This window comes from Schistocerca serialis, chromosome 1 (genome assembly GCF_023864345.2).
Source record: "Schistocerca serialis cubense isolate TAMUIC-IGC-003099 chromosome 1, iqSchSeri2.2, whole genome shotgun sequence".
NCBI classification, from domain to species: domain Eukaryota; kingdom Metazoa; phylum Arthropoda; class Insecta; order Orthoptera; family Acrididae; genus Schistocerca; species Schistocerca serialis.
This window is the reverse complement of record NC_064638.1, coordinates 918841659-918867624: the sequence shown is the minus strand read 5'-3', so window position 1 is coordinate 918867624 and position 25966 is coordinate 918841659. Positions and strand designations below refer to the sequence as shown.

The 25966-nt window shown below is 37.0% G+C and overlaps 1 protein-coding gene across 2 annotated transcripts in view; it reads right to left on the bottom strand.

The window, feature by feature from the left end:
- LOC126412337 (CUE domain-containing protein 1) overlaps positions 1 to 25966 on the bottom strand; it is a 222038-nt gene that overhangs the window by 151095 nt on the left and 44977 nt on the right. For both annotated transcript variants that reach the window (XM_050081892.1, XM_050081883.1), the window contains exon 4: positions 25416 to 25581. In XM_050081892.1, the coding sequence (XP_049937849.1) occupies positions 25416 to 25581 (166 nt within the window). The remainder of the gene's footprint in view (positions 1 to 25415; positions 25582 to 25966) is intronic.

Sequence of the window (25966 nt, the reverse complement as noted above, 5' to 3'; positions counted from 1 at the left end):
TACTTCAATTCAATGTACAAAATTCATATTATTGCCTCTCATAAGATACAAGTATAGCTAAGAAAAATATATACAAAAAAAAAAAAACATATCTGGAAAGGATTTCATTCTTAAGTCAATTTTTAACTATACATGATTAAAAATTCTAATTACAGGTTATAGTAGATTAGTACTATCAGTTTATGGACAACAAACCAAATCCACATTGTTACCAGTCATTAAATCTACATTCACATGGTTATACCTCTTCTGCTTTCCGTCTCCGTTTTTCACGAAGTAAGTACCTCCTGCGAGCTCTGTATTCATTCCATCGAGTTGATAAACGGCGTGACTTAGCTTGCAGGCGCAAAATCATTTGACGCCACATTAGAAATTTCTTTTGTTGGATCTAACCAAGACTGTAGAGTGTTTGAGTGGAAAGTCTTGGAAATAATTTGGCCCTCAATTATTTTATTACAGACACTGTTCAGTTGAGCAAATTAATTTCAGATACTGGTAAAGTTATGGAGCACATATCCAGTGGTGTCACTAAGAAAACTAGTCAACAATGTTAGGTTCATGAAAAATGTTTAAATGCAACCATGTCCATAAGTTAATATTTTACCCAATGATAAAATACTGCAAGTGTAATATCAACTGAAAAAAGTATAAAAAAACTTCCGTTTCTGCTACAGAAAGTAACTTTTCATAACTGTCACACTCCAACCCAGAAAAGCAAGATAGTTAACATCAGAAAAGTTAATTTTATAGTTTACCAGCATTGTTTCCATTATCTACAACTTATCTCAGTATCAGTGACCTAAAAATAAAGTATTAGCACAAACACTGGTTCCAATATCCTACTTTCTTTTAATGTGGAACAAGTGAAGTGAATTCTTTCTATTTATGTAAATCATTCATATACAAGAAAACATCCAAATATGAATGGAAGAGGAACAACACAAATAAAAGCAACTGTCCAGTGCATGTGGCCTTCTTGGAGTGTACTGAACTGCCTAACGGCTGCAGCCCACACAAAAGCCCACTGAGTTGATTGGCTCAATTAGGTAACAACAGTGACTCATGACACACAAACAGAGGACCACTCATACGGGGACACTGATAAATTCATTTTATATATAACTGAACAAATCATTCTTGATTCTGTGTAATAGCCCATGATTACAGAATTGTGTGCCTCTTGTTAAAATTAAATAATATCATGTTACTGATAAGAAATTGTGTTTCATGTAATAGCTATAAAACATTTCTTTACAAGCACAAATACGGATGGGGTAGCAAAGGAAACAGTGAAAAGAACGTGTCCTGTTGATATTAAAAAGACTTTTTTATAATGAAACAAAGTTATAAGTTGTAATGTTGATATTACAGGCTGTGGCATATGCTTCATTTGTGTGTGTGTGTGTGTGTGTGTGTGTGTGTGTGTGTGGAAAAATGGGGAGGGGTTAGGGTATTGCCCTACTGTGAGTTGTTTTTATAAATCACTAACATCTGTTTAAAATGTAAACATATAGGATTACTATTTTTATACAGCAAACATGTACAGTTTTGTTACTTGATTCCTTCTTGCCTTTGTTTCTTTTACTTATTCTTACCGCTCCATCTGTAATCAAATGTTGTGTGTCTCAAAACAAGCAAGGTGGCAAGTAAGGCTGTGTAAAGTCATCAGGACAACATAACTCTAATAACTAAGAAATTTCACAAAATTAGTCAGCAAAACTAGACTGTTAATATTTGTAACATGGTGAGTGACATTCATTTGTATAAAAAATAATTACTTGTGATAATAACAAAATGCATGTACGTAGTTGCCTGTAATGTTTGTAGCTGATCATATTACCACATCATTATATGAAATTAGAATGATTTAAGCAAATTGTTTAAGTAAGATCTTCACTGTTAATGACAAGTCAGTGGTCATTGTCGTTTTACTCTTACTATGGTTGTGTATAGCTCGTAATGATTTTGACTGTTTTAGTAATTCAGCAACCATATAACGTAATTCATATATTTCACTAAATCCTCAGGTCACAAGATGTGAGGACAAATGGGAACTACACAATCTGTTGTGCATTTTTAATATAATTAATTATGAAAACTTTGTGAAATAACATTTTATTAAATGAAAATCAGTATGTGCATTACTATGACTACACATACATGAATTCTTGAAAGACACTGTGTAACAGTAACAAGTAGTAAATAGAAAGTTATCAAAATCTATTTGCATATCCTAAAACGATCCCTTAAGTTGACAATATGAAGTTCAAATGTACAGTTACTTGTTCACTTACATCATAACACAAGTTTCTTACACATGTTTCATGTCTTTGGGGTTAGGGGTTTCATAAAAGCATCAGCTAGCATTTCTCCAGAAGGCAGATGTTCAATATTAGTAATGCCTACCTTACAAGATGATATTTTATATCTATATGCTTGGATCTAGAATTTATCACTAGATTCTTGCCCAACTCAAGGGCTCCTTTATCGTCACAATATACTTTAAGTGACTCTGTGACACTACTTGGATCTACCTCAGACATGTTGTCTAAACCACAGTAAATTTCACAGTTGATGCCAAAGAAATATATCCAGCTTCACAAGCGATGCAATAATTTTTTGTTTTATACAAGACCACAGTAAGAATTTTGCATTTTTATGCACAAAACAGTAGCAGAGTATCTGTAATTGACTTTATTTCCCCATCTGCATCACTGAAGGCCATTGCTTCTCTACTGCCACCTCCAAAAAGTTCTGGCTTATTTCCCATGGTTCCCTTTAAATATCTTTTAACTGACAACCAATGGACCTTTTTTTAAAACAGTGATTACATCTGATAAGGACATTCTGAGCAAAACACATGTCAGGCCTGTAGATTTGGGATAAATATAGAAGACTTCCTATTGCCTCCTGATAAGGTACACTGATGGCAGCTGATTCCACTGCCTCAAATTCCAACCCAAATTCAAGTGATAATGACATTGGCTTGGCTTCACTCATTCCAAATTTCTCCAGAACTTTTCTTCCATAGGATTCCTGTCAGATCCAAATCTTTCCTTTTTCACAATTTCGTGTAATTTTCACATCTAAACACCGGCTCCCTTGTCCTAAATCTTATATCTCAAAAAATCTCCTTCAAAGAATGTTTATGTAATTCAGAGCACTTCTATCACTTGAGAATAACAACATAGCATTCACATATAAAGCTAGGATGACTAGCTTGGTGTCCTCCATCCTATGAAAATAGATACAGGGATCAGAGGTTTAGCTGGTCAATTTATGTTTTTTTAACATATCATCAATTTTTTGATTCCAGTTCCCGTCAACTTGTTTAAGTCCATAAACAGCTTTCTTCAACCTCCATACCTTTCCAGGAGCTCCAAAATTTTCTGGTGGAATGACACAAACTTTTTCATTTGTCTCCATCGAGATAAGGAATGGTGATATCAACAAAGCCGATCTGCCACAGACAAGAGATATCTAATTGCTAACCAATGTTTGACCACCACTGTGAAGGTTTCCTGAGAACTGACACCTATCACTTAAGAGCACCCTTTTACCACTTGGCATACAATAAATGTTTCTGATGTACTGCTAGTCCTAGGCTTTATCTTTAGTTGTTACTTAATCTGGAGAGGTTTTTGTCATTTGGTTAGCAAAACCTTTTCAAATGTATTACTACAAACTAGAAATGAGAATTCTTTCTGCATTGCCTTTTTCCATTCTTTCTTATTTATCCCTTCCAAGACCTCATTGGCATCAATGTCTTCATTTGGAAGTCAGACCATTCCTTGGGTTTTGGTTCCCTGCTTGACCTTCGAAGTGCAACCCCTTGTAGAACTATAGGACCCATATTTTAATTCTCAAGTTACTCATCTCCATTGCATCATTGTCAAAACCATAAAAGGCTTCATTATCACTGTCTTCTGATTTAATTTCTTCTTCAGTATGTAAAGTATTGATGTCATGAAGAAATGCTTCTTGTTCCAATCCTAAGATATTGGCTATCTTAGGTTCTCCCATCTTTTAACTTGGAAAAGTCTCACTCTCTGGAAAATTTACATACCTTCTGGCAGTTATCAAACAAGTCTTGCTACTGATGAATCAATAACCTTTTGTTGCCCAGCAGTATCCCATGAATGTCAAGTTCTGTCACTTCTTGATTAGGTTTCAGAATGTTAACCATTGCATTGCAGCAAAAAACTCTCAAGTGTGATAAAGAAGGCTTTCTCCTGTGGTGTTTTATCTCCATGTTTGGAGGAAGGAGGATGATTTGATAGGTATACAGCTGTAGACACAGCTTCAGTCAGAATGATTTGATAGGTATGCAGCTGTAGAAAAAGTTTCAGTCCAGTGCTCCTTTGGTAAGTTGGCATCAAACATCAGGGTATGAGCTTTTTCAACCCAAGTTTGATTAGCTCTCTCAACAACAGCTGCAGACTGTATACTATTGTAAGCTGGTGGATGGTATCTTCAGAATTCAGAAATCTTTGTAGGTCATCATTGGCATATTCATTTCCACTGTTAGACTGCAGCTTCTTGATACTTCCGGCTATCTGCTTATCCACCATGACTTCGAAGTTTTTAAATATCTACATGACCCCAGACTTTTTCTTCAAAAAAGAGGAACTTGTATCTTGATAAATCATCAATAAATGTGAGAAAATAACGCAATCCATCAATAGACGATGTCTCCATTGGTCCACATAAATCAGAATGAACAAAGTGCAAGATATTTTAAGAAAACTGTTTGCTAGTTTTCAATGGAAGACATGATTGTTTTCTCTTGATGCACAACTTAAGGGGATCCTTTACCACCATGTTGTCATTTAATCTCAATGAAACCTTTGCCAACTTCGGCATACTTTTTTGATTTGTATGTCTTAAACTGTGATGCCATACAAATCCACTGCCTCATGTGTAGTAGCATTGTTCCATATCAATCACATTCAAGCAACAAATGCCATTATTAAGTTATGCTACAGCAATTAGTCACATTCTGCATCATACATGAAACCACTTCTCATTTTAAATGTTACTTTATACCCTTTGTGTACAATTTTAATACCCAAGATCAAATTCATGCCAGAGTCATGTATGTGGATGACATCACATGCATCTACATCCACTATTTTATCGCCACTATAGATGGTCAGATATTACTTACAAAGCCTTTGCTACTGAGCCGTCACCTCTCACACTGATCACTGAGCTATTACACGGCTGAGTATTATGAAGCTTCCATCTATCATTATTGATGCAAATTGATGCCCAAGAATTTGAATACCACATGCTTTTGTGAGACTGTTTAGAATCTGCTGCAAGAAAGGCTTTCTTGTGTTCTGGTTGGTTTCTGGTTACATTTCCTTTATTGCTTTTGTTACAACAGTACTTAGCAATACGACTGAGTCTGTTGCACTTGTAGCATTAATGCTTTTTGTATGAGTCTTGTTTGTTTAAATATAATTCTGATTCTTAATTTCCTTTTGTCCCTTCAAATTTGACATCTTGCAGTAGTTATAATTTACTAGAATTGCCAGTGATGTGTGTGCCACTATTTTCATATGCCATAATCATAGGTCGATAACGATCATGTAATTCAGCCAGGATCAAAGAAAAGAAGAAGAAGAAGATGGGAGAGAACTTTAAAAAAACTTTTAAAAAATCTGAGTCGCAGTACAAATGAAAATTAATATTTCAGAACCACTAACAAATAAATAACCAATAAATACCAAAGATTCAATCCAATTCAACTAGATCATTACTACAAACCACTTCAGAAAAACAAACATCCACCACAAGAGTGACACCAGTAACAACAACACGACCCCTAAAAGAGCAATCAATATCATACACCCAGTGCCTCAACGACATTATGTTCAAAAATATTTGTATAAACAAAAATTATCAGTAACATTACTACTCATTTCCCTTATTACCATGTAGTTATGCACTTAGATTCCTACTAACCTTCACACTCAACAAACTTGTCTCCTTACAAAAACAGTCAAATAAACAACATATTTCACTCTCAGTATAAATAAAAAATAGAAAAATCACTACTAGTATATCTATCAGTTGTTTAAGCTATGATCCCAGGTTCCACCCAAACCACACCCATGTACGTAACAACATATTTGAAATAAACAGCAAACCTTACAAACATCAAAGATTACCCTAGTAACTAAGACAACCACATTAAACATTTAGCAACAGGCCACTTACATCATTTGCAATGTAAACTAATGACGTCACATAAAACGTTATGGGAACAGCACGTGGGTGGAATTGGACCATGTGCTTGACCTCATACAAAGGCATGAGATGATAAACAGAGGAATGATGTTTTCCAAAAACTTAATTATTAGTTCAATCTCGTTTATGAGCCTCTGTACTACTCGACATCTGAAATAAAATGTCAATTGTTTTCTTTAGTCTTTCCATTTTTTTAATTCCACTAAGAACTTACCAATATTGAGTTATTACATTAGCAGAAAATTCATACAGTTTTGTTAGTTTTAGATTATTAAACAGTTCCCTTCACGATTTTTTTATAAAAAAAAAGTAATTACTTATGATTTGCTGATCTGCCTTTCCTCACATCTGGTCTGGAGGTCGCACTACCACTTTTATCACTGCCATATAATCACATCCTTGTGTTCTCACCTTCTCACTCTTTTTTTTTTTTTTTTTTTTTTTTTTTTTTTTTTTTTTTTTTTTTTTTTTTTTTTTGTGGTGGGCTACTGTTCTTTTGTCACTCAATACAACTATTTTGTTATACACTGTTTTTCACAATGTAAATATTGCGACTCCATTATGTGTTTCATCTTCTTTGGTATGTTTACCTATTTGTTGCCAACCTAACGAAGTATGTGTTCGAGATAACTTCTATTTATGATGTTTATACCGTGTGTGTGTGTGTGTGTGTGTGTGTGTGTGTGTGTGTGTGTGTGTGTGTGTGTGTGTGTGTGAGAGAGAGAGAGAGAGAGAGAGAGAGAGAGAGAGAGAGAGACAGAGAGAGGGGGGGGGGGTTAGAGCTGACGAATCTTTTTTTGGGGGGGGGGGGGAGGGGGGGGAGCCGGGTGTACTAGCTGTTAGCGAGTGGTTGAAAACTGTGGTGACAGCTGAACTGACTTTTCGTTTCAATATTCGGTGGAGGGGTTCATGGATGAGTGAGTGTAAAGATGTTGGGTTCTATTATTATTATTACCATTATTATTATTATACTGGACAGTATTATTATATTAATACTTTTTGCAAATGTGTTTTGACAAAGGAAGATAGGAATGAAAACAACTGTTTCAACATTGGATTAACTAGGGAACTAGTAAGAAAAGAAATCCAGAATATAATAACCAGTATAAAAACACAACAACACAAAAACAACAAAAACACAGAATCTGCAGCAGTCAGAAAACTTAGGATAAAACTTCAAAATGAAAAAGTTATCATTTCAAAAGCAGACAAAGGGAACACATTAGTACTGATAGACAAAGAACAATACACTGAAAAAACACAAGAATTCATCTCACAAAATAGTATTACAAAATTAAAATCAGACCAAACAAACAGATTCCAGACAAAAGTAAAAAACGCTCTGAAATACATTGACATCACACTGGATAACACAGACAAAAGAAAGTTGACACAGATCAGTCCCACTGCACGGGTCCTCCGAAGCCAACCAAAAATCCACAAACCGAATCTTCCTGTGAGGCCAATACTGCATTTCAGAAAATCCCCTACTTACAAGCTTGCAGGATACATTTTAAAATTACTTTCTGAAAATTTCAAAGTACAAGGAGACAGAACCATTAAAAACACTACACAGCTAATACAACAAATAAAAGATATAAAAATCCCAGACTCAGCAACACTCCACTCATTAGATATAGAAAACATGGATTCCAACATACTAGTACCAAAAACTATAGAAATTATAGATAAGAACCTGAAAACATATAGTCAACTCACTGAAGAACAGATAAAGGAAATATGCACACTAATAAAGCTCATAACAGAACAAAATTACTTCCAATTCAATAATGAATTTTATTTACAAGAAGATGGATTACCAATGAGGTCCCCAGTTTCAGATGCCTTAGCAAATATTTTTGTAAACCACATTGAACAGATCATTTTCACAAAAATAGTAGCAAAAGAATACAACATGCTATATTGGTTCAGGAATATGGATGACATCCTTTGCTTAATAGATGAACCACAAACAAAAATTGAAAAATTACATACTGACAACAACAAGATACATAAAAACATAAAATTCACAATTGAAAGAGAACAGAACAACCAAATTAACTTTATGGATATAACAATCAAAAAACAAAACAATAAGCATATGTTTGAAATTTACCGTAAACCCACAGCAACAGACATTATCATTCCCCAATCCTCGAACCACCCACAAGCACAAAAGCAAGCAGCACTTCAACACACTCTCCATAGACTCAACACAGTACCACTCACCAAAGAAAGCTACCAAAAAGAACTGGACATAATAATGCAGGTAGCACAAAATAATGGTTACAATAATAACACAGTCACAAAGCCAAACTACAAAATTATAAGTAAAATAAAAGCAGAAAGCTCCAAACCACAGACAACAACACAACAGAACCAAACACACAGTCCCATAACAACAACACAGGATAGTCAGAAAAAGATGAAAGAAAACACAAGATGGTACACAATGACATACAAACACAAACTCACCCATAAAATCACCAACATTTTCAAAAGACAGGGAATAAACATAGCATACACAACAGATAATTCTATACAAAAATACACCCCAAAACTGACAAAAAACAGAGATATATACCAGAAAGCAGGTATATATCAGCTACAGTGTAACACTTGTGAAAGTATATACATAGGGCAAAAAAAAGAGAACATTTGATGTCAGATACAAAGAACACATGAGAGCCTGGAAATATGGGACAAACCACTCCACATTTGCAGAACACCTAAGAGAAAATGACCACAAACCAACCACTAGAGAAGATGACATGAAAATAATTAGAATCAACAATAAAATACACCTCCTAACCATACAAGAAAATTACCACATACAGAAAACCAAAGCAGAGGGGAAAATCCTGTTGAATGACCAAGTACACATGCCAAGCAATTCATTGTTTACACTAACAGATAAAATAATAGAATAATGTTCGCAAAAAGTATTACTACAATAATACTGTCCAATATAATAATAATAGAACACAGCAGCTTTACACTCACTCATCCATGAACCCCTCCACCGAATATTGAAACAAAAAGTCAAATCAACAGTCACCACAGTTTTCAACCACTCGCTAACAGCTAGTACACCCACCTGCCCCCCCCTCCCCCCCCCCCCCCTCTCTCTCTCTCTCTCTCTCTCTCTCTCTCTCACACACACACACACACACACACACACACACACACACAAAAACACACACACAGTATGTCTCGAATACATACTTCGTTAGGTTGGCAACAAATAGGTAAATAAACCAAAGAAGATGAAACACGTAATGGAGTTGCAATATTTATATTGTGAAAAACAGTGTACGACAAAATAGTTGTATCAAGTGACAAAGGAACAATAGCCCACCACAGAAAAAGAGTGAGAAGGTGAGAACACAAGGATGTGATTATATGGCAGTGATAAAAGTAGTAGTACGACCTCCCGACAAGATGTGAGGAAACGCAGATCAGCAAATCATAAGTAATTACTTTTTTTTACAAAAAAATCGTGAAGGGAACTGTTTAATAACCTAAAACTAACAAAACTGTATCATTATAGATCCCACTGATGATGCCTTAGAACAGGAGAAGACGAAACGCATATGGGATAAATAAAGTAACTAGCAGCAGGGAAAGGCAGTTTTATTTACAAAACAAGTATTTATATGCTTGCTGTGGAGGATGGCCCCACAAACAAACGAGTTATTCTGTTACTTAGTTTCCGATCCATTCGAACAGGAGGGAAAAAAAATCAGAAGAGCTAATAGGATGGTTTAATGGTAATTTAATTACAAAATAGAGATCTTAGAGATAAAACTGCCACTGTTAGCACATATCTACATCTACATCTACGTGATTACTCTGCTATTTACAGTAAAGTGCCTGGCAGAGGGTTCAATGAACCACCTTCAAGCTGTCTCTCTTCCATTCCACTCTCAAACAGCACGCGGGAAAAATGAGCACTTAAATTTTTCTGTGCGAGCCCCAATTTCTCTTATTTTATCATGATGATCATTTCTCCCTATGTAGGTGGGTGCTAACAGAATGTTTTCGCAATCAGAGGAGAAAACTGGTGATTGAAATTTCATGAGAAGATCCCACACAACGAAAAATGCCTTTGTTTTAATGATTGCCACTCCAATTCACGTATTATGTCTGTGGCACTATCTCCCCTATTTCGTGATAATACAATACAAGTTGCCCTTCTTTGTACTTTTTCTACGTAATCCGTCAGTCCCACCTGATGCGGTTCCCACACCGCACAGCAACACTCCAGTGTGGTGTAAGCAATCTCTTTAGTAGACCTGCTGCACCTTCTAAGTGTTCTGCCAATGAATCACAGTCTTTGGTTTGCTCTACCCACAATATTATCTATGTGATTGTTCCAATTTAGGTTATTTGTAAATGTAGTCCTTAAGTATTTATTTGAATTTACAGTCTTCCGATTTGAATGACTTATTGTATAATCGAAATTTAGCTGATTTCTTTTAGTACTCATGTGAATAACTTCACACTTTTCCTTATTAAGGGTCAATTACCACTTTTCGCACCATACAGATATCTTATCTAAATCATTTTCCAAGCCATTTTGATCATCTGATGACTTTACAAGACGGTAAATGACAGCATCATATGCAAACAATCTACGACAGCTACTCAGATTGTCTCCTATGTTATTAATACAGATCAGGAACAACAGAGAGCCTATAACACTTCCTTGGGGAATGCCGGATTTAACTTCTGTTTTACTCGATGACTTTCCATCTATTACTACGAACTGTGACCTTTCTGACAGCAAATCACAAATCCAGTTTCACAACTGAGGCAATACTCCATAGGCACGCAGTTTGGTTAGAAGACGCTTGTGAGGAACGGTGTCGAAAGCCTTCTGGAAATATAAAAATATAGAATCAATTTGACATCCCCTGTCAATAGTACTTATTACTTCAGGAGTATAAAGAGCTATTTGTGTTTCACAAGAATGATATTTTCTGAATCCCAAAACCCTACTGCAAAGAGCAGATTACTCCTACTTCCCTTTTTGAGTATTGGTGTGACTTAGGCAATTTTCCAGTATTTAGGAACGGATCTTTCTGTGAGTGAGTGGTTCTATATAATTGCTAAATATGGAGCTATTTTACCAGCATACTCTGAGAGGAACCTGACTGGTATACAATTTGGACCATAGGCCTTGCCTTTATTAAGTGGTTTAAGTTGCTTCATTACTCTGAGGATATCTACTTCTATGTTTCTCATCTTGGCAGTTGTTCTTGATTGTAATTCAGGAATATTTACTTCATCTTCTTTGGTGAAGGAGTTTTGGAAAACCGTGTTTAATAACTCTGCTTTAGTGGAACTGTCATAAAATGATAAGTAGTGAGTGGTACCATACAAAGTTGCTATGACTAGTAAAAATTTGACCTGATTAACTGTACAATATGGTTCAAACTTATATTTAGGATCTCACAATAATAAATTGTACTTTGTTCTACAAAATTTAATGTGCAAAAAGAAAAAAAAGTTGCACTGGGCAAGTACCAAACTTATGATCTTTCATTCACTAACCATTAACGATACCGGGAGTCTATCATTACTGTTGCAACCTGCCCACTAATCTACATTGCATTAATATGAATACAGTTGTTACTGTTTCCTACAGCCTACTTTTGATTGTAGGACTAGTTTTATTCATACACATTTTTAAAATATTGTATTCTCTTGTATTTTTGTAATCATTCTCCTAATGTCATAGAACAATTTGCAGGCAAAATCTTATGGGATAAATCTGACAAAAATATAATGCATGCGTAATCATGTACACAAGTTTATCAATTCTATTTACTAAGGTATCGCGCACATATATTTGATTCCAATGCTTTATTTCGTATAATAAAAGAGGCACTGAGCAAATTTTTGTAGTGCCAAGTAGCAGGAATAAGAAGTAAGTTGTTGTTGTTGTTGTTGTTGTTGTGGTCTTCAGTCTTGAGACTGGTTTGATGCAGCTCTCCATGCTACTCTATCCTGTGCAAGCTTCTTCATCTCCCAGTACCTACTGCAGCCTACATCCTTCTGAATCTGCTTAGTGTATTCATCTCTTGGTCTCCCTCTTCGATTTTTACCATCCACGCTGCCCTCCAATACTAAATTGGTGATCCCTCGATGCCTCAGAACATGTCCTACCAACCGATCCCTTCTTCTAGTCAAGTTGTGCCACAAGCTCCTCTTCTCCCCAATTCTATTCAATACCTCGTCATTGGTTATGTGATCTACCCATCTAATCTTCAGCATTCTTCTGTAGTACCACATTTCAAAAGCTTCTATTCTCTTCTTGTCCAAACTATTTATCGTCCATGTTATACATGGCTACACTCCATACAAATACTTTCAGAAATGACTTCCTGAGATTTAAATCTATACTCGATGATAACAAATTTTTCTTCTTCAGAAACGCTTTCCTTGTCATTGCCAGTCTACATTTTATATACTCTCTACTTCGACCATCATCAGTTATTTTGCTCCCCAAATAGCAAAACTCCTTTACTACTTTAAGTGTCTCATTTCCTAATCTAATTCCCTCAGCATCACCTGACTTAATTTGACTACATTCCATTATCCTTGTTTTGCTTTTGTTGATGTTCATCTTATACCCTCCTTACAAGACACTGTCCATTCCGTTCAACTGCTCCTCCAAGTCCTTTGCTGTCTCTGACAGAATTACATTGTCATCGGCGAACCTCAAAGTTTTTATTTCTTCTCCATGGATTTTAATACCTACTCCGAACTTTTCTTTTGTTTCCTTTACTGCTTGCTCAATATACAGATTGAATAACATCGGGGATAGGCTACAACCCTGTTTCACTCCCTTCCAAACCACTGCTTCCCTTTCATGTCCCTCGACTCTTATAACTGCCATCCGCTTTCTGTACAAATTGTAAATAGCCTTTCGCTCCCTGTATTTTACCCTGCCACCTCCAGAATTTGAAAGAGAGTATTCCAATCAACATTGTCAAAAGCTAGTAAGTTGATATAGAGCTTTAAATTAGCGATGGACTTTTCCTTGCACTTGCAAACTAATATTGGTTCCGTTTTGTCCTGCTGACTATTGGATAGGACCAATTTAACGCTAACTATGAAAACAGGTATTCATACTTGATACCCCAACAAGAACTGCAAAATCTGCTTTTGCTATTAATAAAGGATAACAGGGGAAAAACTGTGTTTCATACTCGCCACAACAAATGCTTTTCGACTCATTTAGCATAAATTTGATGAGATTTTTAGTTGTTAAATATTCGACAAGTTCCGTTTGCAGCCACTGATCAGTTTTAGCAGTGCATTAGACAATCAAGTGCACTTCTTTAATATACACAACTAAATTTGCTGCAGAAGTCAATGTATCACCAGCGGCACAGTGGGCCCAAAATGGTGGCCACTGGCAAGTTGGCTGTACTTTCCCTATACAGAGCTTTAGCACCCGATTCCTGCGCATGCACACACATCTCCAGTCCACCAGGAGGAAGGAGGCATGGCTAGCCTTGCCTTACCATGAGCTCCAACATCTCTTGCTTTTTAGCAGATGATTTTATTGTTGTTGTTGCTGTTGTTGTTGTTGTTGTCTTCAGTCCTGAGACTGGTTTGATGCAGCTCTCCATGCTAGTCTATCCTGTGCAAGCTTCTTCATCTCCCAGTACCTACTGCAACATACATCCTTCTGAATCTGCTTAGTCTATTCATCTCTTGGTCTCCCTCTACGATTTTTACCCTCCACGCTGCCCTCCAATACTAAATTGGTGATTTTATTAACTACTTAGAAAATAAATTCTTAGTAGAAAGAGTATAGTTGCTCAGGAAATGTTATATTATAAAAAATGTGTGGGTGGCATGTTAATCCTTTTTTATGGAAATGAGTATAAAATTAATTAAACCTTTATGGCATTTAACTATTTACATAGAAACATCTCAGTTATAGCAAAACATAAAGAAGAGTAATTTATCGATCTTCTACATCTCTGGATTACAAGAAAACACCTGACACACAAATGTCAGATAGGCCTATACAAAAAGGCAACATACAGCAACATTGACTTTCACAGCACATCACATTATCATCAGATACAAAAATCAACATCATTTACAAGTATGCTGCACAGTTAATGTATAATTCCATTAACAGATCATCATCGCCAGCAAGAATTGAAGGACATGAAAATAGCAGAAAAAACCAGTGGATGCTGGAATACATCAGCACAATATTACTACGAATTCAGTCTTCCATGCAAAGCAATAAAATGATGGACAGCAACTACATTATGAAATATACCAGTTTTACCCTAGAATAGGAACATTTCCAAGAAGCTGCAAATGTATTCAGAGAACCAAATATTCACACACACAGGATGAGACACTGATGATAACCTATTACAACTAATACACAACAAAGGTGAGAGCGGAGGGCGCAAAATTTGCTGTTAAAAGTGACTTGCATATTATATACTCTAGATTTTAAAAATAACTGTAAAAAATCAAAAAACAGTTCCAGGAACACTGTGATACATTTAGTTTTAACCACTTCAATAGAAATCATCCATGACTAAAAACTTGTGGGACACAGGTCAAAAATATATAAATCCCTCAGTATCATACAAACTACATTACAGAGTGTAGTGATTTGAGAATTTCTGTGTAAATTCTAGAACCACTCAGCCTTCTACCATCTTGAACACACGATAATCTGTTCATGAGTGTGGGATGGTAGAATCCTACCTACTGCACGTCACATGTTTGTGTGTGCAGGTTTAAAATCAGTCGCAGGAAGAAAGTAAACGCAGCGGTTGAACAGCACCGACAAGTACCTGTCAGACAATCCATAGATGTGTTAGTGAGTGTGTAAGGAAGAACCATGGAATCTGCAGCTCTGTGCTTATTGTGTCACTGAGTATTTTTATGTGAAACAAGAACAGTTGAAAAAGTACTCTTGTAGACTCTTGACTCAGCCTTGTGAGAGGCAAGATGTTTTTTCAGTCTCTTTTTCTGAAAGTCATGGTGTCTAAGCAGACTTTCTTTCGAATATAAAACAATTTGTTTCTAACATAGAACTGTACAAGAGACTTACTGAAGTTACATATTATGTTGAAAGTGAGACTTTATATTGCGCTTGAAAGTCAAGTACATCATTGATCGACGAAACGTAAAGTTTGTACGACTACTTATTTCACCAGTAGAAAGTGGCTTGAACGTTCCTGTACCTAGTGTTATCTGATGGAGAAGAAGTCAAGAAAGTTTCCAGCAGCCAGCTATCCAATAGAGAAGAGTGGCTGCAGACCCCTAGTAAGTCATCTCGTAAAGAATTGGAATGTGGTTTGGGGAAATAAATCAGTATAACCCAGACCCACACTCATACTTTAAGTCGTCAAAACATTAGAAGAGGAGTCATAAATTTATTTACACATTTAAATAGGCAGCAAATTTGCTGAATGAAAAAACTGATTTCTGCAACGTAAACTTTTAGCAACTTAGAAATTGTTTAATAAGTAACAATTTAGCATCTTCTGTAATGCTTATACAATTTAATGCAGGAAGTAGCTTTAAGGTAACATCTCTGTATACAAATTATAATTTTAAGTTGTTTTGACTGCCATGTTTATATTAATTAGTTATCTTCAAGAGTCTGCCAGTTCAGTTTCCTCAGCGTCTCGGTAATGTTCTCCCATGAATCAAACAGATCTGTGACTATTAGTGCTGCCCTTCTCTGTATATGTTCAATATCCCCCATCAGTCCCATCTGGTATGGATGCCACACACTTGAACAACATTCTAAAATGGGTTACACGAGTGATTTTTAAGCAGTTTCCTTTGTAAACTGATCACTCTTCCCCAGTATTTTACCAATAAACCAAAGTCTACCACTTGCTTTAACCACAACTGAGCCTATGTGATCATTCCATTCCATATCCCTACAAAGTGTTAACACTCAGGTACTTGAATGAATTGGTTAATTTCAATTGAGATTAATTGATATTACAGTCATAGGATACTATTTCTTTTTTTTTTTTTCTTTTTTTCATTTTGTGAAGTGCACAATTTTATATTTCTGAACATTAAAAACAAGTTGTCAATCTTTGCACTACTTTGAAATCTTATCAAGATCTGGCATTATATTTATGCAGCTTCTTTCAGACAGTACCATATTTTCATCATAGATAACTGTATCATAGACCACAAGCTCATTAATATACAACACAAACAGCAAGGATCCCAGCACTCTTCCCTGGGGTACACTCGAAGTTACTTCTACATCTGACAATGACTCTCCACCCAAGAAGATAATATGCTGCAATCTCCCTACCAAACAGTCCTCCATCCTGTCACAAATTTCACTTGATGCCCCATGTGACCAAACTTTCGACAATAAGGGTAGGTGTGGAAATGAATCAAATGCTTTTTGGAAATCAATAAATACTGCATCTACCTGCCTGCCCTGATCCAAAGCTTTCAGTACGTCATGTAAGAAAAGTGAGAGTTGGGTTTCACATGATTGATATTTTCAGAAACCATGGTGGTCGACAAGGATGAAGTCATTGTGTTCAAGATACCTCATTAGGTTTCAGCTCAGAATATGTTATAAGATTCTACAACTAATCAATATCAGGGATATTGGGCAGTAGTTTTGTGGATCACTTCTATCACCCTTCTTGCGGACAGGTGCGATCTGTGCTTTCTTCCAACTACTGGGCATGGTTTTTTTGTTTGAAGGATCTACGACAGATTATAGTTAGATGTAGCGCTAACTAAGCCACAAATTCAGTATAGAATCTGACTTGGATTCCTTCGGGCCCTGGAGCTTTGTTCAGTTTTAACAATTTCAGCTGTTCCTCAACACCATCAACACTAGTACTGATTTCACTCATCTTTTCAGTGGTTCAAGGGTTAAATTGGGGCAATACTCCTAGCCCTACCTTTGCAAAAGAACATTTGAAAACAGAGTTAAGCATTTCAGCTTTTTCTTTACTACCCTCAATTTCAGTTCCTGACTCTTTTGTTAGGGACTGGACACTAACTTTGGTACAACTAACAGCCTTTATATACACCCAGAATTTCTTTGGGTTTTGTAAAAGATCATTTGACAATATGATATTCATTGAAGGCTTCATGCATTGCTCTCTTGACAGCCAAACATGTTTCATTCAACATCTCTCCATCTATAGTCCTAAGCTTTGTATTACACCTTTATGCACTACTCTCTGTTTCTTTAGAAGTTTCTTTACAGTGACTTTATACCCTGGATGGTCCCTCCCATTATGAACTATTCTCCTGGGTACATATCCAGTGCATGGCCAACTATTCTTTATAACTTGAGCCACGGTTCATGAAGAAAAACAAACTGATGTTCTGTATGCTGGAGTGTGGAATATTAGAGCTCTTCATTCAGTATTTAGGAAAATGGATATGAGACACAGCAAGTTGTAATTACTCCGTATGTTATTGCTTCAACTTTTGATAACCCTTTTCCCTGATATTTATCCCATCTGGATACAGATATTTACATAATTTACATGAGGTACATACATATATATTTCAAAACATTATGCAGACTGAATTTCATTGAGATACACTGATCGGGTTATTATATTTAATGTGCTGATACTGCTAATGTATGTAGTTTTCATGGAAGTGTTCATAATCAAAACATACAGATAGCTGAACCTTTTACCATAGTACGACTTAGCAAATATCATGTGACTTAATGCATATGTATGGGCTTAATGATACCACTCCTTATAAAGACTAACATTCCAACATTTCAGTAACATAGTTCACAGAACTAACTAACTTACGAGATAATCAACAGTAAAGTTCGGAAGCAGTTACTGCTTGCTTATATTTCACAAACAAAATTTTTATCAATATTTTTAGACCGTCATGAATAGCAAAATCTAACATAACAGTTTCTCAAATGATTGTGTAGTTCCCAAAACGACAATCTGTTCATACGCCAGTATTTAAATAGTGGGACAGCACCCAAAAAATCAATCTCAATTGAGCAACTACATGAGCAATACCTATTTCAAGTCTGCTTCCAGTAATCCCTCATGTAACAGCTATGTGCAACCTGGCTGCCAAAATACAGATGTCACTGGAACACGAGATTGTTGAGCATGGCGGCTTTCACTGAGGGCTGAATTAAGTGAAGTGTTACAGAGCACTTTTATCTGATGGGTTACTGTCAGACAGCTATAATGCAAACAGGAACTGAATTACGTGCCACAGTTTATCATTTCAGCTTAATGACTTGTTAGAGGTACTACTGATTCTTGGACAGTGCTTCTAAAAACTGTGCTTCAATAACATCACAATTTATCTGATGAATTCTGCCACTGGACTCTTGTTTGTTAGTGAGTGCTAACCTGATTTGAGCACAATTAATCTTATGAAGTTGAGAAACTGTTCATCATCTCAAAAATAGAATAATAAATGTATGGAAAAGTAAAACCAAAACTGAGGTGTTGTGTACACATGTACTACCAAGGAGACAGAGAGAGAAGGAAATACCGCAAAAAATCAGGTTAATCATATTACAGGTAGGTTGATGTTAGATACACAGGGAATTAGTGAAGTGGAGGCAGAAAGAATAAGACTAGTAGTCAGGTGAGTACAGGGTTATAAATACAATATGAAACAGGGATAATGCACAAGCAGGCCTATTAATGAATAAGAAAATATGAAGGTGGGTAAGCTCCTATAAACACAGTAAACACATTATCGCAGCAAAGCTACATATGAACATTATGTCCACCATATTAGTATACGAGTATATGCCTACTATCTCTGAAGATAAAGACACTGAATGGATGTATGAGGGTGTAAAGGAAATTATCCTGACAGTTACAGGAGGCTAAAATTGATGGTGGACTGGAATTTAGCAGTAAGAAAATGAAGAGAGACGGAGAAGTAGTAGGAGGAGGACATGGACTGGGGAAAAGGAACGGAAGGGAAAGCAACCTAGCAGAAACTTTGTGGCTTATTAAAACTGTGTGCCAGATCAGGACTTGAGGCCAGGACCTTTGTCTTTTGTGGGCAAGTGCTCTCTACCAACTGAGCTACCAGAGCGTGACTCTCAACCCATCCTCCTCATAGTTTTACTTCCACAAGTACCTCATCTCCTACCTTCCAAACTTCAGAGAAGTTCTCGCATGAAAGTTAAAGGAGTAGCAGAAGAATTGCCATGAAGTTTGGAAGGTAGGAAATGACATACTGGTAGAAGTAAAGCTGAGAGAATGAGTTGCGAGTCATGTTTGGGTAGGTCATATGGTAGAGTACTTGCCTGCAAAAGGCAAAGGTCCAGGATTCAGGGTCCCAGTTCGGCACACTGTTATTATCTTCCAGCAAGTTTCATATCAGCGCACATTCCACTCACAGATAAAAATTCATTGTAGGAGCATCCTCCAGGCTGTGGATAAGCCACAACTCCACAATATCCTTTCTTTTAAGTTTCCTGCAAGTTTCGCAGGAGAACTTCTGTGAGGTTTGGAAGTAGGAAATCAGTTACTGTTGGAAGTAAAGTCATGAGTACAGGTCATGAGTCCTGCTCATGTAACTCAACTGAAAGAGCACTTGCCCATTAACGGCAAAGGTCCTGTGATTGAGTCCTGGACTGGCACATAGTTTTAATCTTCCAGGAAGTTTCAGATAAGCACACACACTCCACTACAGAGTGGAAAATTCATTCTGGAAACAACCTTGTAGAACTTTCACAGAGCATAATTTAATAACACTAGCCAACAACGAAAATATAACTAAGATAAAATAAATGTTCGTTAACTATATCAACCACACTGGCAACGAAAATGACAATCAAAAACTCGAATTAGCTCTCACATCCAAGTTAAAGTAGGGTGGATTTAACTATAATATATCTTATGAGCATTCACTGTCAATCCCTTCCCATATAGGCTTCAAAATCCCACTGATGACAGACAGAATAATGAAGTTCCATGCAGCAATAGCTGTATTTGGGAGCTATTTTTAGCCTGAGCTCGTAGCAGGAAGTTGTAGGGGAAGGGGAAGGGGAAGGGGAAGGGGGAAGGGGTGGCAGAGGGGAAGGGGAAGGGGATTCTAGAGTGTAGTTAGTGTGTGTGGTCATCGTAATTCCTGTGATTCAATATGCCTTGCAAATGCATCAACAGTGCTGACAATTTTTGCTACATCTGCAGACAGGCTACACTGAAATCACAAAGGAGGCCAATAACCCCACATACTAGGAAGGCAAAAAGACAGTACTTAGGCTTGTAATAAGGGACCGAGACAGGTCCTGGGCTCCTCATGTATGTCGCATATCTTGTGTCTCAAGTCTCCATTCATGGTTGGAACATAAAAGATCTTCCATGGGCTTTGCTATACCCACGATCTGTCAAGAACCATCAATGGTTGACAATGAATGACATAGTTTTGTATGACAACTACGTTAATGGTGTTTCTAAGAAGTCTTCCCTGACATATTCTAACATACCGTCTGCCATGTGACCAATGCCTCATGGAGGCCACTTGATTTGACAGTGACGAGGACAGTAGTGAAACTAGTACTACACCATCACCTTCAAAAACCAGTTCTTCGAAAGATCTTGATTTTGTGTGTAATGGTGAATGTACAGAGATTCACAAAATAACAAAGTGTGAACTTAATGTCCTAGTGTGGGATCCGGAATTGCCAAAAGGTAAAGCTGAACTGCTGGTGTCAAGATTACAACAGTGGAATCATCATGATCAGGCAGTAAATGTGACTGTAAATTTGCCATTCCTTCCATTTTTCAAAAGTGAAAAAGGACTTGTTTTTTGTAGTGATGCACAGGACTATTGATAGCTATGGGCATTAATTATAAAAGTGATCAGTGGAGGTTATTTATCGACTCCTCCAAAGTAAGTTTGAAGTGTCTGCTACTGCATAATGGCAATTTTTTCCATTTCCAATTGGATATGCACCTTGCATGAAAGAAACATATGATAACATGAAACAATTGTAATTAAATTTGAACTATGACAAGTTTAAAGGGCAGATTTCCAGAAATCTGAAAGTCATAGGCATATTACTTGGGCTACAACAAATTGCTGCCCTACTAACAACGGTACAACAACTCCTGGCTACAGAAGCTGTGTAGGCCACGTGACAGACAACCCAACCAGCCCAATAAATGCGGCTGACAGCATACCGCTGTTCTGGCAATTTAATGACACCAGAGAGAATGGTTTGAATACCTGACACACTTCCAAACACTTTGTGAACTTCATTGAGTTCAAGGTACGGTAAAGCTACAATACTTTCTTTCAACTATGGGGTCCCTACTGCATCTCCTGATGAACTCAGTTATGATGAAGTAATCGCTGCATTAACTCAATACCAGCAACTCCAAGTAGCTGCAGCCAGATATCAGTTTTTTCGCTTGTAGAAAAATCCGGAACAGACGTACCATCAGTTGTACACAGCATTAACAGGCATGACTAGGAAGTGTAAATTTAAGTGTAGCTGTGGCAACTTTTCCAGTGATTTATTGATTAGAGATGCAATAACATTCAATGTCCCCAATAGTAGAATACAGGAACAGAACCTAAAGTAATCTGATCCATCACTTCCTCAAGTACTGCAAATAATAGAGCAATATGATTTGGGTGCTATAGCAGCCGATTGGTTTGATCAGGCCCCAGTTTGTAGGGTTGAGTCAGCCCTTGCTCGCAACCGCACCAAGCAGCCACAACACCTAGCACATACACAACCGCATGGACAGCCAGGTAGACAGGTAAACAGACCTGTGCATTTTGTCAAGTCTTGCCCTAGATGCTTTGCTCACCATAAAAGAGAGGATAGTCCATCGTGTAATGCAACATGTTGTACATGTAGAAAAAAAGGCCATATCCAAGCAGTTTGTTTGCAATGGCACGAAAACGTCAGTTTTGCCGACCCCTAGAAAAAAAACAGACTCATGCACATGCAGTGAATGTTGTATTTTCCAAACCTACAACAGGTTCTGACAAAAGTAAGATTAAGGTTGTGCCTCCTTTTTGCCCTAGTGCTGTGCAATGACGTTCTAACAAACTATTTGTCTCTTTATGAATTGCTGGCCATTGTATGAACTTTCAGTTAAACAAAGGTGCCTCAGTAACCTTGCTTAATCATGCCCTGTACAAGCAGTTAGGCTCACCATGCCTTTCTAAATCTAGCAAGCTCCTCACTGCTTACAACAGGCAGGAATTTCCAGTGCTTGGACAGTGTAGTTTGCCTGCAACTTACAAATCTTACACTAGGAAGGTGAATTTTATTGTGTTGAGATCAAGAGACAGTGAGAAAATATTCAGTTTTGATGCCTTTGATTTGTTTGGCCTTACCATCCAAGACAATGTACTTTCAGTATCAGCTTTTGACCCTAAACACAGTGTTGTTAGCTTGCTTAGAGAATTTCCTGAACTATTTTCAGAAGCAATGGGAAGAGCTAACAGCTTTGTAGCGCATATTACATTGAGAGAAATTCACAGCCTACATTTTTCCGGGCACACCCCATTCCAATTGCTTTAAGAGACAAAGTAGACAGTGAATTGAAATAATTGCAAGATAATTGTCTAATTGCTACCATTAAAGCTAGTCAATGGGCAAGTCCTCTCATTTTGTTGCCTACGCCTTCTGGTCACTTTCGCATTTTTATTGACTTCAAGTCTACAGTCAACCCACAGACAGTAGTTGACACTTATTCGTTACCTCACGCTGAGGAACTCATGGATAGGCTTGGTTCAGGACATTACTTTCCTAAGTTAGATTTGCATGATGCCTACTTGCAGATTCCATTAGATGAAGAATCACAGAAAGTGTTTGTTGTAAATACACAATCTGGACTGTTCAAGTATTTGTGTTTGCCCTTTGGCCGTGCTTCTACACCTGCTATTTTTCAACATTACTTGGGACAGCTGAGTGCAAAAGTGCCATTTTGTTCAAACTAACTTGCTGATATTGTTGTCTCGCATCGTACACCAGAGGAACACATTGCCAATTTGCATACTCTTTTTTTGAGTGTCTTCAGAAGCAAGACTAAAGTGTCATCTCGAAAAGCGTGACTTTTTTCAAACTGTACTATTGTGCTTAAGTCATGTGATAAACAGTCGGGGTGTGCACCCCTTCCAATCTCTTTTGCTTGCAATCAGTGACTGCCTGTTCCTTGTAATGCATCTAAACAGCAGTCAGTATTAGGCAAGATGACATACTACATTCAGTTCACACTGAATGCCACTCAGATTACAGCTCCAGTGCATTACTTGCATCACATAAATGTCCATTTTGTCTGAACTACAGGTTGTATGCATTTCAGAAACTCAAAAATGCTTTGCTCAGAGACAGATGTCTAGTGCATTTTGACCCTGCCAAGCTGGTAGTTTTGCAAGTCGATGCTGCTTCTTACAGAATCAGTGCTGTACATTCACACAGAGTTGGTGAACAAGACAGATCTATCACTTTTGCCTCAAAGTTGTTAACACAAACTTGGTGCAATTATTCTCAAATTGAAAAAGAGGCTCTTACTATTGCTTTAAGAGACAAAGCAGAAAGTGAATTTAAAGAATTGCAAGATAATTGTCTAGTTGCTCCCATTCAAGCTTGTCAATGGGCAAGTCCTCTCATTTTGTTGCCTACGCCTTCCGGTAGACTGGCAATGGCAAGGAAAGCATTTCTGAAGAAGAGAAATTTGTTAACATCGAGTATAGATTTAAGTGTCAGGAAGTCTTTTCTGGAAGTATTTGTATGGAGTGTAGCCATGTATGGAAGTGAAACGTGGACAATAAATAGTTTAGACAAGAAGAGAACAGAAGCTTTCGAAATGTGGTGCTACAGAAGAATGCTGAAGATTAGATGGGTAGATCACATAACTAATGAGGAGGTATTGAATAGAATTGGGGAGAAGAGGAGTTTGTGGCACAACTTGACTAGAAGAAGGGATCGGTTGGTAGGACATGTTCTGAGGCATCACCACAAAACAAAATAAACAAGTGAACAAAATCTCAAAATATTGAGCTAATACTTCACAGATTTCTTTGTTGGATAATGTTAGGTTTCCATTATTTTTTCAACAACAGATATTGGGGGGATTAAACTTTGAGAGGTTATACCCAAAACTTGGTAGAAATCTCTGATTTTTTCCCTGACAATCATTTTGAATTTAACCAAGCTGATCATTATCATATGCATCTTTAATGTTTATCATCAATTCTGCTGCTTGTAATCACACTTCTTTAAATTTTAAAAACCATCTTTCCTTTTTTGTGGATAGCATTCTTGCCACACTTCCTTCTAGTATGACAATGTTTCTTCACATTCTTGGTTCCACCATCCATGCTACTTGGGTCTCATAACCTGAACTGTTTCCTCAGCAACTGTGATCATACTGTCCTTCACTTCCTTCTCTGCCTGTTATTTGCTTATACTGTCAATTGCACTTAACGAGCAAAAACTGGTAACATGGACATTTTATAACAATTGGCGATCTTGGCTTAACAAAAATTTTTACTGAATATTAAACAATGGAAAATCCAGGTTGGAATATAACAATACAGAGAAGGAAAGTTGCTACTCACCATATAGAGGATATGCTGAGTCGCGATAGGCACAATAGAAAGATTCACACACTCATAGCTTTTGGCCATTAAGGCCTTTGTCAGCCGTGGAGACACACACACACACACACACACACACACACACACACACACACACACACACACTCACGCAAACGCAACTTGCATACACGTCTGCAGTCTCAGAGAGCTGAAACTACACTCACAGCTCTCTGAGTCTGCAGATGTGTGTGCAACTCAGCATCTCCGATATTTACTAAATATTATATAGTCAAGTTTACCACTGGAAGATATGTCGTGCAACTTAACCATAAGTATTATGTAGATAGCAAATACACATTGACAGGAAGAGCTGCAACAACTAATTATTATGTCACACATTTATAGATGCAGTTACCTCCACCAAAGACAAGAAAGTGCCTGAACATCAGACTTTCTTCCACTCTTCTCTAGAGATTGACAGCAAATGGGCATCATTACTTACACAAGATGTGGATGATAGACTGTTGGTATATCAGAAAAAAATATGTGTATTTTAGGCACATCCTAGTGCACACAATGCTAATTACCTGTTTCTTATGGTGACTATCCCATGTCGTGGCTGGTGTTATCCTTAGAAAGTCATCAGGCAATGGTCCTACAAGTGGTGGTACCCAACCACGGAGTGAATGTAGTGGAGGTGTTGTAGACAATGTCAATGGCACTTCATCTCCAGAAGCTGGCCTCTGAGGGCTTCTGATAACAGACAACAATTCTTTTATATCAACTGTAAGTACTAAATGTCTACTGATGAAATAATGCATTTCATAAAATATTTCCAAGAAAAAACAGTATGCCTCTGTGAATAAAATGAAGCAATGAAAATAGAAAACTGCAATTGGAAGGACAGTTCAGTATTTACTTATTTATGAAGCAAACAGCAACAATTTCCCACAACTCTTTATCACTGGGTCTACCATAACCTTAATGAGAAGTTTCTCATAAAAAACAGTTTATATGAAAGGGGCAATATATAAGCATGGAAAAACAAAAACACAACACATTACCATGCCTAATACAATGTAGGAAACCCATTGGCATTCAAAACAGGTTACAGTTGTCTCAAGATGAACAAATACAA